Below are 17,091 nucleotides of genomic sequence, written 5' to 3'. Positions count from 1 at the left end.
TATCGCCCTTAACATTAATGGCCACATTTATACATTTCATACTCCCATAACTTTTTTCTTAAACTTGCGAAAGGTCATAAACGTGGCCGTGACGGCGTCTCTCTCTGCCTGATCTGTGTAATGGCAAAGTTTGGCGTAACGATTTATTCATGGTAATCCTTCGATTGAGGATAATGGTGGCATTTGAAACGCAGTCCTGACGAATGTGACGGTTTGTCACAGTCTCTGTCATGTACCGCGTCCAAACCGCCCTACTGCTATCACCATCCATCTCCCTCTGCGCACCGACCTGTCGTACTGGCGCCACCTAAATACCCAAACGTCCCGTTAGCCATTTGATCGCCTGTGTAGTCCCTTCATCCAGCGGCTGTCTCATGCTCCCTACAATAGTAATAGGTTCAGCGGAAACCAGAAGGGACTTGGTTCAATACGTCAGGTAGTCTGTTCCGTGCTTGTTATGATGTGCCGGGCATGCCCTTATGACTGACATGGACACCATTGACCTGGTTTGTATTCAGGATCCAACACTACTATCTTGAAAAGAAGCCACGATATAGTTCTCCCGGAGACTTTCTACCACATCATATAATACGGCTGTTCTGCCTCGCATCAGACCGGCTTCTGCGTACGCTGCTCTAAGGCTGTGAGTGAATCACCGGCGGTAGCCTATCCAGGACGTTCCAACAGCTTGCTCACAACGCATTCTGCTAGCCGTTGGACTACATTCTACAAAGGCATACGTCCTGACACTTGCTGCTACTTTGGATTTCCGTGGACAACAATCTTGCCTGTTGTTTTCCAAAAGGATTATACGAGTTGAGCCTGTGTGCCCGCTTCTCTAACTAACATTAATCACCAGTTTTGCGCAGGTGTTCTCTCTGGACGGGTCGGAACCATGACCGCTTCTCGTAGATGGATCGTCATTTTCATCCTGACGATCGGGTGGTCATCCTACGGTAAGGGCCATGTATGCTTTGTCTTAGGGCTACTACTAGTGTATATAGCGTTAATATGTGATCTGTAGCTAGTACTATATATATCTGTATTTTGTTTATTGTGTGTTGTATCATTAGCATGTTAACATATTGACGCTTTCCTCATTAGCTCAACAGTAAATTACAAGAAGTAGGAATACCATTATCAAGCTTCTATGCAAGTACCATGTACCATGCAAGGACATATTTCGGGTATCTAAAGAACATTATTATTGTAGTAATATGAATGTCTATTAGTATTAATCTATTCTGTTTGGTCTCTTTCTTCGCTTATGCCTGCCCTGCGTATCTTTCCCCAAATAAACCGCAATCGTTTTTCAAGTCACGCAGCCGAGTAGAGATACTGAGAAATAAGGCTTAGAAAACCAATTTCTTTCATTTCCAGCCTCATTTATATTGTTTTTCTGTATGCCGTATACCTCCTGAAGGTCGTTGATAAACATATGTGAGACAGCCCTTCAGGTATTCTTGTTTCAGACGAATTCAATTTATCTCACATGACACGTACAACCTGCGGGATGATTCTATTCCTCCGGCTCCACACTGGTCCCTCTCCCATCCCACACCAATTAAACGGCTCATGATTAAGCTCAAAGCTCTAATGAAAGCCCCTTCGACTGAAGCAGCTCATTTAGACCGTGCACGCAGCTAGACTGCACCGTGTAACAAATCGCCATTACAACTCGGACGAATATTAATTGAGCTGCAATCCCGCCTGAGTACAGAAATTAGCCGTTCCTAAGTGCCGACATTTCGGCAAGAACTCCTCGTCGCTTTTATACCTCCTTAAACTGCTGGAAGTGATTTGAGGGAACGCTTTGAAACCATCCTAGAGTGGGCAAAGAAAGTGGAGCTAATGCGGCGTTACGACTATAGAACATTTATTCATACTTTGACATTTCATTTGGAACTTTGAAGTCTGCTGTACTGCATGAGCGTCAGTCATTAAAACGCTTGTTTCGCTGGCAATTACGCTTCTGGGTTGGCAAAAATGGTATCATTACGGACTACATTCTTGGCATTTAGAGTTGTCAGTTGGGTATTATGAACAACCCGCCAAGCATACGCATTTCAAAGTTTCAAATATTTGCTCCAGGATTATTGTAGTCTTTAAATATTAGAAATGAGTTTCATCTATATTGGCGGCTGTTGAGTGGTTTAATTGAAATAAACAAGGAAGGCGTGAGATGACGTTATCGGCCCAACAATATCTTCCCTGAAACAGATGCGACTGTATCAACATCGAGAAGGCTTTTGCGATTAATTGCTGATATTACATGCATAGGGAATATGGATCCCGAGAGTATCAAGTTATCGACTATCGCGCCCACGCGAGGACCATTTTACATAATAACTGAATCGAAAACAAAGACAATTCTATTGACTTTACATCAGTGCACGTTTCTCCAAGCAGAAAACCTACAACATATCAATCAGCAAGAAAAATGATAATAGGTTATGTTGATCTCACTGGAACACCTAAGAGAACCCGTATTATGATTAGCCAGGCTGGAAGGCAACTATAAACATCTTTATGTCGGGTATGAGTCTCCCTGGTGGATGGAGCAAACGTAGCACGATATCGACATTAATAATTCTCGTCTTGTGTGGTCGCTGTAGTAACCTGACCCATGAAAACCTCAGCGGTCCCCGAGGATGTCATCACCCAATTGATGGACGCGTATTGTGTGCTAAAAGTTTGTTTTGTGCTCGCCCTACTCAACTTCAGGGCCATCGATCCCCGCTCCCTTACCGCCAGTATTTCCTGGAACTGTATCTTTTGTGTTACTGGAACAGATCAATGGTTGGCTGCCACAATGGCATCCATCTGTGGAGATACCTTATCGCGCGTCTGCCGGGGGACTTAACTCCGCCTGATTAACGCTGCGGCAATTTAAGATCTGAACATGGGGACCTGACAAGATCCGCAATGTGTTGCTTGCTTTGCCTGTTACTAAAATTGTCCGTGTGCTTCTTGTCTTCGCAGAATTTTATTCAGTACAATATATATATATGTATATATATACATAGCAGCAAATGTTGTACCTCAATGCAAATTGTACCTCAATGTACGCTGAATAAAATAGATTACAAGTCATTTCATAATGGCATAAACATCATCGAAATGGACCTAAATGGATTTACAGAATCTGCTAATTATCTAAAACTTTACAACCTTGTTATGCACTAATAAGCGAAGTGGATACGTTAATGATATAACAGTATGCTGCAAACGTGTTTAGCGATAATTTGGTTTGGGGTTGTGCCCATGCCTAATACAATTCCCTCCTTTTGAAAAAGAAAGATTACACAATCAACCAAGATTCTGTTCCAATATCAACGATCGCCTAATCTCTTCAATTGCGCCAAGATCTCCCCCGCCATCTGCGCAGCTTCCGGAGCTCTGTACACCTCCCATTATGGTACCAGCTTTCAACACGTACCAGATTTAATGGGTCAAAAGTTAATCCCACTTAGGCCTAATTCCTGCCAAATTCGGTGGATCCGCCCGCTACTGGTGTGATAAGCTGGTTTGGGGAGTCTGGCAGCCGCCGTCAGGGTCAACAGGTCCGGTACGCACGCTTCGTTTGTCCCGCACGGAAACTCAACACTGAAGATTAATCTAATAAAGGTGAAACATGCGATTTAGGAATCCTTTTAAATAAAGCTTTGGTCTCGTGTTTCTCTTCAGAAGGAGGTGGGAGGAAATCAAATATCTTAGTATCAAATATGGTGGACGTTACTGTAAATAGAAACTACACATACGTGTAAATTTTTCATGGATTTTGATGCTCTAACTCTGTGCTATTTTAAAACTTTTTTGGTCTCTAAGTATTCATAATTCATCATGTGTTATGTCTGTTCGGCAGCTCCTATGTGATCAGACTTTAAAGTATGTTTTAGTTGAAACATAAGGTGCCATATATGCATGTTGTTCCGCCTCTTCTACTGCCCTATTTTTCATTTAAGTTATATTTGTGCTAATCGTTCATAACCTTTACTAAGATACGTGTAATAAATCTTATGATTTGCGTAAAAGCTATGATGGAATTTAGCTTAAGATCACACATCTGTCTGCTATGCTAATTGCATACCTGAGTGCTGAATGTGACTCCCCACTGTACCATGGCGATAACTGCAGCATGTTTATTACCATTACACTACAATATGACTGCCCATATATTAAAACAGATATAGCCATTATCACCAAGCACAATCTAAAGCATACCAGTGTATGAAGACAACTAATGAAGCCTGATTTATATAACTACGGCGTTATTATGAATCCCCAGGTGGTAGGCTAAGGCTTAATAAATTTATGTTCCTGTGTTTCAAAAAATTGACATTCGATAAGAGTGTTTTAAGTCAGTCAACCATAATTCATCAGCATAATCTTTTGAAAGCCTTTCTATGTTTTATATGCTGTAGAAACAATTTCGGTATGATGTTTTAAAGTTTAAGCTTTGAATGAGATTCTTTTAGATATTTACAGCTCTTAGAAATCTTAACAATATTCATGACACACGCTTAGGCACAAGATCGTACCAGTCATATATGAGATAGAAACAGGCGTGGTTGTTTCGTACCTACATAGCAAGCAAAACTGGTAGCACTCTATTGCCATTACGGGAAAGGAAATTGAAACTTCTCTAGGTACACAATCAAATTGGAAACGTCTGCGTCCCGTGCCATGCACATTGAGCATATTGGTCCTGCTCCTGAATCGATACCCAAGACCTTATCCAATCCAATTGATATATGCTAGCCTAATGTTCCAAAACCCACAATAGATAACGTTGCAGCAGAGGTATTCAGGATAAAGCAGAAACGTTCGTAATATTTTGAAAATGTGATGGAAGTATATGTGTAAAACTGTGTAAAAGATTGCCAACACAAATGATGTCCCAGTGGTCATGATCAGCTACCACTTGCAGATGAGTGCTAGCTTAGCTCTGTTCCACACGGAGAGCACGACTTACTCTACATTATTCAGTTGTATGCAGCGCCGCTCACTCACTCTCTTAAAGTATTGCACAGCATCATGCAAGATTCTAAGAACGTCCTGAAGAATCGACACGCCTGGGCTCCGAAGGAGAGAAAGAAAAATAGCGTTGGTCAGAAGCCGCATGTTCCACTAGTTGTATTTCGTCATCTGGAACTAATGCTGTCAAGTCCATGGGTCTGGCAATCAACCACGGGGTGATCCACACTGATTGCCGTCTGTATTGACCAATGAGATCAATAGCACCAGCACTTGTGCGCCCTGTCTTACAGCTTACGTTGCAATGTTATCTTTGAATTGGTTTCTATTTTTTGCAGTGTTAACTTTTTCCATCATGGTATCTTCCTGTATATTTTAAGTACAACGCTCTGTTTCATATCAGCTCATTCTTTAATCGTATATTCATTGTCTTCTCAATGATATTACAGTTGTACCGTTAATTACCGTCTGAATAGCTATATTACATCAAATCATAGTAGGGGCAAAAGTATTCCTTGGCCTAATATCTGTCATTAATTATTAGAAAAGGTTAGAAGCTAACGTTGCTTCTAATGATTATGATCCCTGTGTCCCCATTAGTGTTTATAGTCAGAGCAAATCGTAAATGGACTGTAACATCTATTGATGTTAGCACTTCTCGTGATTCAGAACAATACAATTATCCGTTCATCCTGATTTAAGGCCGCATATGATGTACAACATCAAGAAAGACATGTTGCCGTAATACTTTATGTTATCAAGGGGAATCCACCTAGCAGAAGTTCACGGCAGAATGGAATGATTAAGCGGCTCTAAGAAAAGGTCGTCGCGTAACCAACAATAAATTCGCATGAATAATGCCGCTATAGGCGATCGTTACGATGTAGCTGATCATGATTATCTTCTTCACGATTCCCGGAGTGCTCGCAGAATCAAAGGAATGTTTGGACCAATCTTACGAACACATCAACACTGAGCCCCCAATCATTTGAAAAGAGTTCAGAGAAAGTTCTCCTTTATCGCAGCATTGCAGCATGTATCCTTACCAGATCCAACCTCTTTCAAGCACCTACAAGGATACAGTATCGCAATGGACAACGATAGAGTGTTAAATCAGATTTGATTAATAGAAAGGAGATACACAGTAATAAAGAAGAGGCAGGCCATTAATGTAATTAATGAGGCGATGATTGTCCCGTGGGGAGGCGTGATTGATGCCGTTAATGCAGATCATGTCACTAAGTGTGCTTCAGTGGAGGAGCAGCTGTTGTGATAATGGCGTTGTGATTTGTAAAGTGTGCTTATCGATTTGATTGGAAAGCTTGGGTGTCATTGACTGTCTGAAGTAGGATGGGGTAACCAGTCTCAGGCGCAGTGTAATGACACCGTCTGCTGTGTTTGTAAGCTATAAAACAGTATCCCGGAGAACTTGAGGAAAGTGCGCTCAGGAGAATTCTCTCCCATTGAACATCTAAGACGTTGAACTTGCAGCTAATTTTAAGGAAATGTCAATCTTTGATAGACTAATTTCCAAACTTACAATCTAACTAGAAGATCTTTGCTCGGGCGCTAGTGTAGGAAAAATGTTAAAAGGCACCTTGTACTAATATCAGGATGATGTTTTGATAAACAACACATTTTCATGGTAATTCATGTAATCATTGATGTGCATATAGGATATACTTGACGAAAAATAATTCTAGAAAGTCAATCTTCAAGGTCATAGTCAACTTTTTTATTCCTTTGACAGTTACGGGAGCCTCCTACAGGACAACGCCGAAGTCAGTGGCGGTTTTAACGGGGAGAATTGTCACTTTGGATTGTTCCTTCAATGGTTTAAACAACAATGCTCCTGTGATATGGCAAGGACCACCTGACTACGCTGTGATATCATCGGGGATCACTGTCTTTCAAGGTTTCACCAGACACAGGATCGTGGGGGATGTTGGAAAAGGAGAATTCAAACTGGAAATTCGCGACACAGCTATAGGTGACACCGGGAAGTACAGATGTTTCACAGCGTCAGTAAAAAAGGCCGAACCTGCTATATTGACTGTCGTAGGTAGGGCTGCGTCGTTTTGTTTTTTGTAAGTTAGCAACACACTGCATGGCATGATTACACCTGCCTTCCCTTGTCGTTGAAAACTGACATTAATGACATAGAGACAACACCACATTTCATACATATGATAAAGGATCATGGCGTACAACTGTAACTGCACCTAACACCAGTATATGCTCACGAACACTTCTTCTAAAAATACTTCCTATGTTTTATAATCCCACCGTATCCTGTCAGTTCAAAATGAATCAAAATGTTATGTTTAGCAATTACGTATAGTGAAGAGTTAACTAGGCATCTAAAGCAAGTCGTATTTTTTAGCCCCAATGGATGGAGCTCCTGACATCACCGGAGCAGAACTTCCCCTGACTGCTGGGGACGAGCTTCTACTGACATGTCGTTCCCGGGGTGGCTACCCCCCACCCCAGCTGACCTGGTATAACGGCACCCAGCCCTACCGATCCACCCGTCCGTCCCAGCCTGAGGACAGCGGGGGGACAGATATAGAACTGTTCACACCTGACGTCACGCGATGGGACAACGGCGCAAACTTCACCTGTGTGGCAGACCAGGGATTTCCCAGCCTAGTAAAGACTAAGGCGGCCTCTCGTATACTCCGCGTGCATTGTAAGTTTGTCTTCGTCGAAAGTTTTCATAAGAAAGAAACCCCTTAACAACTAACTTCTCATCGTGACACACATTTTGAACACATCGTAACATATTTCTTACAGTCCATCTTAACGATGCGTAACAGTAATTAATATGAACTGAACATTAATCTACCTAGTTATGTCCTACCTTAAAACAACAAATGGTGCACTCATTTAAGGCCAGCTAGGTTATATCCTCGCATCTTACAGTACACACTTGTGTGGTTTACTGGTTGAATTGCTTGAAATTGATATCGCTCCATTGTTTCTTGAAGTTGCATCTCTGACCGGCTAAATATCATAACTAAATATGTACGGTTTTCCAAGTGTATTTTTGGTTGCTGAATAATTTTTGGCTGCTTTTTCACAGACCCACCCGTAGTGATCGTCCCATCCCATTCCGTCCACGTGCTGGAGGGAAGACCCACCAACCTGACCTGTTACGTGGACGCTAACCCCCGGGCAATGGTCAGCTGGAAGAAACTGGGAGACGTGCTGCCCATAGAAAGCGTTCAAAGGTACGTCGATGGAGGTTAGACATCCAGATAATAAGATAAGCAGATGTAATATTTACTCAGGCAACTGCACAGAATTTGGAAACGGGCAGACGTTTCAGACAGCATTTGCTTGTTATCGTCAGTGACTGACCGATACCCCCGGGTTACCAGCTTTTAAACCAGGTTTACAAGATATGGTTTAAAAGCTGGTAACCCCAGTCCTTCGTCCCGTCACTGACAAAGGACGGCAGATACTGTTTGAAACGTCAGACCGTTTTATCTAGCTGCTTGTAATGAGTAACTGTTATTTGGCATATTCAAATGATACATATCCTGCCTGACTCTTATCTGTGATATCCACTCACAAGGAAACTGAACGACAAAGGTTTATCTATCATGTTATCATTGTGATGTATTAACCATGATGGAATGATATTGGAACATTACAGAAAGCCTCATTGTGCGCAAATGTTTGGGTAATGACCAAAGCAGGCAAGCAATGATGACAATATCATATTACATTGGTTTTCCTGTAATTTGGCTATCAAAATTGAAAATATCATTCTTCTTTATTCATTGTACGGATACAAGATAATTGAATTAATTCCTCTAATAGAATACTTATAGTTTCGAATTCTAATAACGTCGATATGCAAAGTCAACCGCTTGTCTTACAGGCTTTGTCCCGAGCCACTTTTATAATCCCCTCACTTCGTTTCCATTGATCTTTGGTACATGTTTGAAAGACCTTGGAATCACAAATGATGGTCGATGATTAAAGACCTGGTATGGGAGAAAATTCCATAATCTCATCTGTGGCAGACCAAGTCAGATTGCAGATAACCTACGCCTGAAAAGGATGATCCCTTGGCACGATCGGTTAATCAATACAAATGGCTTATCGACTTATATCACTTTTGATAGAACGAAGACAAACGAAGGCAAATAAAATGTATATCTTATACAGAGGTCTGTACATGTATGCCTCAGACTATGAAAAGCACGCAAGTGTGAATTACAGAAAGTTTATAATCAAACCATGCATGTTAAATGTTGTCCACAATTAGATAGCATCAGAAGAATTTGGTTCGAAGCAGGTTTTGTAAATTCAATAGCTTTTGACAATTTCCTTGATATGAATTATGTCGTCGGGCTGAATGGAGGTAAGAAGTCATTAACAATGAATGGTATCATGGATATAAATCAATCAAATAATCAATTTCAACAGCTCCTTGACATTGTATGGTAACGTCGGTGACAGTAATAAAGGGATGCACCCAACCGTCATTAATTTACTTGTCCGCACTTGGTCGTGGTATCCTCTAGAGTGTACAGCGTTACCGAAACTTTACTAACGTTTCATGACGGAAACTAATGTGGCCATCGTATCAAATCCCTGAGCAAGAATCATGCTGCTTCTCTACATTAGGGGCAGTACCCTACACATCCCGAGGACGGCCCGCCGAGACAGCGGTGTGTACCAGTGCACGGCGGATAACGGAGTGGAACCGACAGGCGTGGGTTCCGTCAGTCTGCAGGTCTTCTGTGAGTACATATTGCATGATAAAATGGAATGGCTTTTCAGTGTGCCTTGGATCCTTAAACTTTTAATTGACTCCGTGTAGGAAGTCTTTCTTGTCGGTCACTCGGTGTGGTACGCATGCGTGCTCGTACTTATTTGAATACACTGTCAGCAGAATGGCAGAAAGCTAGTTAGCGAGTGAGAAGATGAACGCGGAAAAGTGTCACTTGTTGGAGTAGCAGAGAGCACATAAAGTACAGTTCAGAAGAGTTAGAACTGGTCGTTAATCATTGCAATGGTAAAAGACAATGTAACAGTCGTTCAGATGGGAAAACATACAGCAGTTTCCCGGCCCTGCACAAATTACAAACTAGAAGTAGACTCCGGTATGTTTACATCATCGCCTTCTCTCTCTGTTCCCAGCTTCATTGAATTGATATTCTGTGTGCTCCGTCTTATCGTGCAGGGATAGCTAAAATCTAAGTGAATTCTGTTGTACATTCAGATCCCCCAGTCATTGAGACAACCATGGACGCCAAAGTCACGGTTATGTTACACCGGGAGGACTTTAGCCTAAATTGCCAAGCGGAAGGAAATCCCAAACCTCAGACCCGCTGGCGGCGGAAGGATACAACTTTGTATTGGGAAAACCCTCTTCGTTTCCACCGGGTGCGCTACGACGTGGAGGGCACGTATCAATGCGTGGCAACAAGTGACGGTTTCCCCGCTGCTAAGAGAGATGTTCGCATAGATGTCGTTGGTAAGATATAATGTTTCATTTAATGAATTAAAATACAATTACGAATGAGGTTCATTTGCACCAATGTATCTAGAACTTACACAATCACTGATAAAACATATTTTTCTTTTGTGCATCATTGTATATGCGTATTACTGTAGCCATTTCAACAATACATATTTGCACGCGATAAATACAATTACGAATCGAATAAAGTTCATTAGCACTAATGGCTCGTTCTCATTTGAATGTACAAATTGCTGTCGCCAGCCTTTACGACTTGATATGAGCCAAATTAAGGGCACCATCGATGCTTTCTTCACTTTCCCACAACACGTATCATGTTTCACGAAAAATGCACATCAAAATTACTAATGGGTTTTGACTTAGAAGAAGTGATGGCAATGGGTGGCTTAAAGAGTCATGAAAAATGGTTGTCGCCTGCGGAGACATGCAAAATTTAGAAAGCAGCCGAGAATGTAACAATTCAGTTCAGAGAATGACCGGTTAACTGGTGAATCCAGCTACCGAGGCCCTCCGACAAGTCACGTCAGATCGCTCCTGTTATTGTTCTTGTACGCTGTGCAAGGCGGTTTATGCCTGTCGCCCAATACGGTAAGCTCCGTTACCGTTTGGAGTAAGACGTTCCTGACATTAAGATATGCCACATATAAGGTGCCAACCTGTCGTTTTTATGACGACTTAGAGCTTTTGTGGCTTTTAAAAGGAACAAATAAGAAGTGTCTGCTCTCAGTTTTGAACTACCTCCTCGAAAAAATGACAGTACAGTAATAAATATAATCTCCGTTACCATTGTTTGATGCTCTCTGTGTTGTTAACAAGGCCTGGTGTAGGAAGTCCGCCCATTTTCTAAATGCCCGTACACACGTCCTTTTAATAATAAAAGATGGAACGCAAAAATGGATATCCCTTTGAAGGAAACGCCAAAGTTTTACTGTTGTAAGTTCCGTTACCGGTAACGGAGATTACACCTGTTGCGGAATATACATAACCTGGCGCAGAACATTTTGTAGTTGTGCACCATAAGGCAAACGCGCTTAAACTAGAATAGAAAAATATAGATTCAACTGAGAATAACCCTCAGTAGGGTTATCATATTCCAATATTCTACTCTTTCTTCCAGATTTTGTTTCCAAAGTTGAATTCTTTTTAAACCTCAAGACAATAAGTGATCTATAGCCTATGATATGTTTGAATGCACCATTATATACTTGGATTGATTATCTTCAAATAAAGTTAGAAACAAATGCAACGAACACTACAAATACCCAACGAAAAACTGGTAGATGGCCTTTTTAAAGTTGTATGGGACTGTCAATGATTTGATATTAGGTGGTAATGTATTCCAAAGATTGATGGCTCAGTAGAGAAAGGTTGGTTTTTGGTTTATGTACTTTGAAACTGTAGGGGCTGGATAATCTGGTGGAGTACGTGTGGATAGAATGTACAGGGACAATGGAACTGTAAATGTTTTGAGGTTCATGGCTGACAAGTATTCTAAAAAAAGTGGGCCAACCTGGATCTGCATGCATACTTTAACCTAGATCTGCATGAATACGAAATAAATGGGCGGACATTTCTGCCCAAGTTGCCCAGACTGTTATTTATGTTGACCGTAACTACATGGTAAGTTCACATGATGCAGAAAACTACCTTTAATTTACTTTAAACAAGTATAGTTTGCCTGCCCTCATGTCCCAGGAAATCAGAAGTCGATCAATTACAACTTGGCGGCTTACCTCTTGCGAACACGCCTTTTGGCGACGGTATGTAATCTCCGTTACCGTTTTTCCGTGATTCCCCCTCCGTTCCAAATGCTTTACTGCTCCTACGCAGTATTAGTTCGCAACATTGAATATGTTATAGATGTTGTGAGGGTTAAATTATTTGGATCAACGGAGGATGGAACTTTTTGCAAGAACTATCAGATTCCGCCTCTGGTAAATTTCTCAAACAAGTCGAAATGCAAAACAATTCCAGACAATCTTATTCCTGAATGAAACAGTCACGATCGTCAGCACGGCACTAAATTTGGCAAACGTTTTACCAGAGATACTGACTCCTCAACTATAGGTTTTGAAGGCGATGTCACGACATGAAAGCTCCAAAATTGAAATATCCAATTACTGATGTTCAACATTTGTTTCCGCAAAAATATGGGTAAACTCCAAGGACATCTAATCAAAACTTAGAAATTTTTGGCAACTTCCCGTGATAAATAAGCTGTCATATTTTGGGGATCATAAAAGGAGATGTTCAGCTAATAAATGAGGTAGGTGTGCCTGGAAAATGAGCTAATCAATTTTTTGACCCTAAAAATCGCTATTTTGCACATTTCATTGAGAACGAGCGTAATGTATCTAGAACAAGATGAAATCTAGTTTTTGTGGATGATTTCATATGCGTATTGCTATAGCCATCTGGACTACACGTATTAGTACTCTTTATAACTGCAGGTATGTAGCCTTGATGAAAGCAACAAGATGAAAAGGCCAGCGCGGCGAAAGTATTTCACCAAAGGCAAGTTACAATGAAACAACGTGACAGCTATTTCATTATTCCTCAATCCCTCGGTTATTTCACAGGTCAGCCGCAAATCCAGAGTGGATCGTCTTTCGTGTCCACCAGGGTCGGCGGTTCCGCTCGCTTTCACTGTGACGTCACGGCAGACCCGCTTCCCGATCGAATCACCTGGTCCATGAGTAACAAACTCGGACAGGAGATCAACCTGGTGACAACCAATAACGGCATCTCCATCGACGAGAGACCCACACCGGATGGGAGGTCAAGCGTGCTGTCACTGACAGACGTTAGTGAGGACGATGAGGGAACCTACATCTGCAAGGCTTCTAACATGTTCGGCTCCCACCACAAGGAGATACGCCTGGCAGTCATCAAAGGTGGGTCAAATACTGTGTAAGTGGAAATGCGCGAACTAAGAAGCACCACGAAAATTCACCCTCTTAACAGTGCAACCCAGCATGGCAGTTTCAACCACGAACTTAAAACCACCGCGAACACTCCATTTTGTCTGCACCGCGAAATTACATCCCCGCGAACATATGCATTTACACGAACATACTTTAAAGTCACGTACATACAAATCAACATGTCTCATGTCAGAACAAATCCCCTTCTTCATTCTGTATGCAGATATGTGAGCCACTGGGACAAGATATTCTATTTTCACATGGGACAATACATGTGAAAAAGCATAACCATATCATAAACTGACATTTCCATGTTGAACCTAAGTTTGCCCAAGAGACTGACACGACATTTGTAGTCTGGGCTGTATTAACAAAGGAGTATAGCAGTGCTTCTTGGACAAAGTCCAATGTAATTTTGGCGTTGATGATGAAATTAAGATTGGAGGTCTTGGGACCTTGATCATATTACATGCGCACAAATGAAATGCCTTTCATTGACCAGACACCAAGCTTTTATTAATATCCCTACATAAAAGAATGCCATTTGTCTTTATAATTCAGTCTGCAGCAGTCTGGTCCATCGTAAAATGGACCCAGAATCACATGGTGACCTAGTCATATGTGATTATATTAAACATGATTTTCTTTAGGACTATAAAGTTTCCATCGATCAGGCATGTTACTTTATGTGATTGATAGACGTGTAGAATTGAAATAACCCCTGGTGAGTCACACAACCACGAGGTCAAAGGTTTTCTGCCGTATGCATAAAACTGAAACTAAAGCCAAACTCTTTAACACCATGGTATAGTGACTGCTTAACCGTGTGGTCTGCGCAATTTCAAGTTCAACTTAACTCCAGTGGCAAGTATGCCCAACATAGCTACAAGCAACTACATGTAGATAAAATTTGAAACGCGAACAAATTTGCATACGGCGGAGAACCTCCAATGTTTAATGATACCCAGTTACTTGAGTAACTATTTTAGCGTATCTTGTTACCTTAATGTCTAACCTTCATCAACGTATCAGTGGCAAGTGATTAAGAAGAAAATCAAACCTATGATTTCCTTTCTCAGGGAGCTCGATGGCTGTTGTCATCTCTGTGTCGGTTGTGATCCTTGCCGTAGTGACCGTGATGATTATTTTCGTCTGTGTGGCACGAGCACGAGGCTGGATCTGTAACGATGAGGAAGAAGGTACGCCATCGACGAACTACTTAATCCGAACATAGAAAGCTAGCTCTATGCTAGGAAATAGAACGCTAGCCGCATCTAGCCTGCTAAATCATATCATAATCATCCACTACATTTGTTATGATTATAGGATATCAATCTTTCTTTAATATTCAAATTTTAGGAAGAATTAAATGCTGTCTAATTGTTAAAGGATTATCAATCTACGTATGAAGTTTCAATATTCAAAATCTTAAGAATAATTGGAGAAGAGATATTCTTAATTTCACATGTTCATTATCCATTTCAAGCTGTGTCGGTTCCTCACTCGAAGCCAGTCCCCCCTCTCCCTAAGTACGCCCGTAAACCTGGTCACGGCACCAATGACTCGGGTGTGGAGGACCTACTGGAGCTACAGGAACTGGACGGAACCCTGAAGCCACGCCCTCCACCCCGCACAGACAAGGAATGGACGGCGGTGGGCTTATCCTATACTGGTGGGCTACTTTCGTGAAGTTACTACAAAATTGTATAACCTTCTTGCTACATAATTGTCCATATTATATGTCGTTCATGCACAATCCTCCAACAGGCTACAGTAAAGGTTCACTGCACACACAGGTGGTCGACTTGAAAAGGTGGTCGCTAGGGCAAGTTTGACTGTACTCTATCGATCATGATTGGAACTGCACTAATGCTAAGCCACGAGCCGAGGCTGAAGCCTGATGAAATCATCGTACATTCTCACCATTGCATGTCCAAACCTCATACATAACAGTACGGTACACGATGTTTGGTCTTATCAGCAAAATACACAACCCTTCCTGCAGGTCTGGCCCACCCAGCGGCACTGCCGTCCTACTCTTCATTAGAACGACAGCGGCCGGACGGACAGGATATCATCTCACCAGAGAGTATCCAGGAGGAGGGACAGGGGGAGGATGTGCTGGCAGTGAGTAGGGTTCAATGTGACACTCTATGCTTAACTTTAAACACGTTCCTCTCTATAAATAGTTTGGGAAACGTGCTTAAGTGACCCTCGGCTGCAGTTGCTTACCTCACGCCAGAGGTCTTGTAACTTGCCAGGAAGCTGGCATCTTACCAGAAACTTAAAGTCGAGTGTAGGCACACTGTCAAGAGATAGCACCATTCAAATATGGAAACTCTAAGAGTTGAAAAGCACGTGTCATAGTATGATGATGTGTATTTGTTGTCCAGGTACGGGTAGACCCACCACTGCCGCCTCCTAAGAAGCGACAGAAGATGTGGAAGAGACGGGGTGACAGCAGAGGTCCGCAGAACCACCACGAGGCAGAGAACGTCCTGAATGAGATACAGGCGGAGAGTCTGTAGGTCGATGTCTCGGCAGCCGCCTGGTAGCTGCGTATCAGTAGGGGGTAAATAGAGACGGACGAGCAATTCTGTTTGTATTGACCTAAGTTATCCGCTGGGACGAATGGGAAGCTGTGGGACACGTACCCTTGACCTCGCACTATCGTAGCTCAGTACAGCATCTACAGGTCAGTCATTTGTCCGTCAGCTGCTGTGAAGAGAATAGTCTAGCTGTCACTAGCACGCTTAGTAATTCTGTACCTTAACGTTACACTTGTGTGTCGGAGTCGAACGTGCACTATTGTTTTTGAACTGAACAGCATTGTTATCGCACTACTCACTAATAATAAAGTGAAGAATGGGGTAATAGACAAATCATCTGGTCCAATGGGAAGGTAATGATCGGGCAGCTATAAGATACGTGTATAGGGTATTTTTCGTGTGTATACTATCATTAGGGCGGATATGTACGCAATGCGAAATCTAGATAATCTGATGTTCAGTCTGTGAGCAGTAGATTTGCTGTATATATGTAACATTATGTATCACAATGAGTGCTTAATCAACAACATTACCCAATAACGTACTGAAAAAATGTAACTGATTTACACGCTGATGAAAAAACACCATAAGATGAATACACTAATGCAGCAAATGTATTGATATTGAAAATCGAGATAAGAGTGATATCATACAATATTTATATAATTCGAAAAAACTATGGATTATGATTATAAGAAGACCAGATGCTCGTTAAAGCCCACCTGTAAGTCTCGTTGTAAGTAACGCCATACCGTATTGGTCTACTGCTTGTCATCTGTACTTCAAGACCGTAGCTTTAGATACAAATGTAGTTAATATTGGCAGATCGGGGATGAAGTTATTTGAACTGAGTACTGTCAGCAGTGACCTCAATATTCCTGAATAAAGAAACTGTGCATATCGTGTCTATTTGAATGAGGATTGTTACTGAGCAGTATGTTTGGTCATAACTAATTATAATAAACACAGACTAATCACTAATCTGATGCATGATGCTGGGGTCAAAAATCGCAATGCGATCTGACTAGCCGGGCCGCTTTCTCCAAGTGGTCCAGAGTATTTTCTAGAATCTACTAGAATGCTGTCAGCACAGCCGACCTATCACAAAATGTCCCCCAAACATCTGCTTGGAGATTATAATTCG

General features: G+C 41.8%; 1 protein-coding gene across 1 annotated transcript; it reads left to right on the top strand.

Annotated features, from left to right (window-relative positions):
• The first annotated feature begins 281 nt into the window (after positions 1–281).
• On the top strand, positions 282–16,852 carry LOC136433014 (kin of IRRE-like protein 3). Its single transcript, XM_066424762.1, has 11 exons — positions 282–956; positions 6,728–7,039; positions 7,361–7,666; positions 8,060–8,207; positions 9,616–9,731; positions 10,214–10,468; positions 13,054–13,368; positions 14,478–14,597; positions 14,885–15,070; positions 15,404–15,525; positions 15,792–16,852. The coding sequence occupies exons 1-11, from the start codon at positions 896–898 to the stop codon at positions 15,924–15,926; spliced, it is 2,076 nt and encodes a 691-aa protein (XP_066280859.1). The 5' UTR covers positions 282–895; the 3' UTR covers positions 15,927–16,852.
• The last annotated feature ends 239 nt before the right edge of the window (positions 16,853–17,091 follow it).

The sequence above is a fragment of the Branchiostoma lanceolatum genome, chromosome 1 (assembly GCF_035083965.1).
Source record: "Branchiostoma lanceolatum isolate klBraLanc5 chromosome 1, klBraLanc5.hap2, whole genome shotgun sequence".
NCBI lineage: Eukaryota > Metazoa > Chordata > Leptocardii > Amphioxiformes > Branchiostomatidae > Branchiostoma > Branchiostoma lanceolatum.
The sequence above is the reverse complement of the archived record's forward strand: the minus strand, read 5'-3'. Positions and strand labels throughout refer to the sequence as shown.

Bases quoted from the DNA above. Each gene is read 5' to 3' on its own strand.
- LOC136433014 (XM_066424762.1), top strand. From the start codon at position 896: ATGACCGCTTCTCGTAGATGGATCGTCATTTTCATCCTGACGATCGGG. The intron at 7,040-7,360 runs GTAGGGCTGCGT...CGTATTTTTTAG, and splicing joins TGCTATATTGACTGTCGTAG to CCCCAATGGATGGAGCTCCT. The intron at 7,667-8,059 runs GTAAGTTTGTCT...GCTTTTTCACAG, and splicing joins TCGTATACTCCGCGTGCATT to ACCCACCCGTAGTGATCGTC.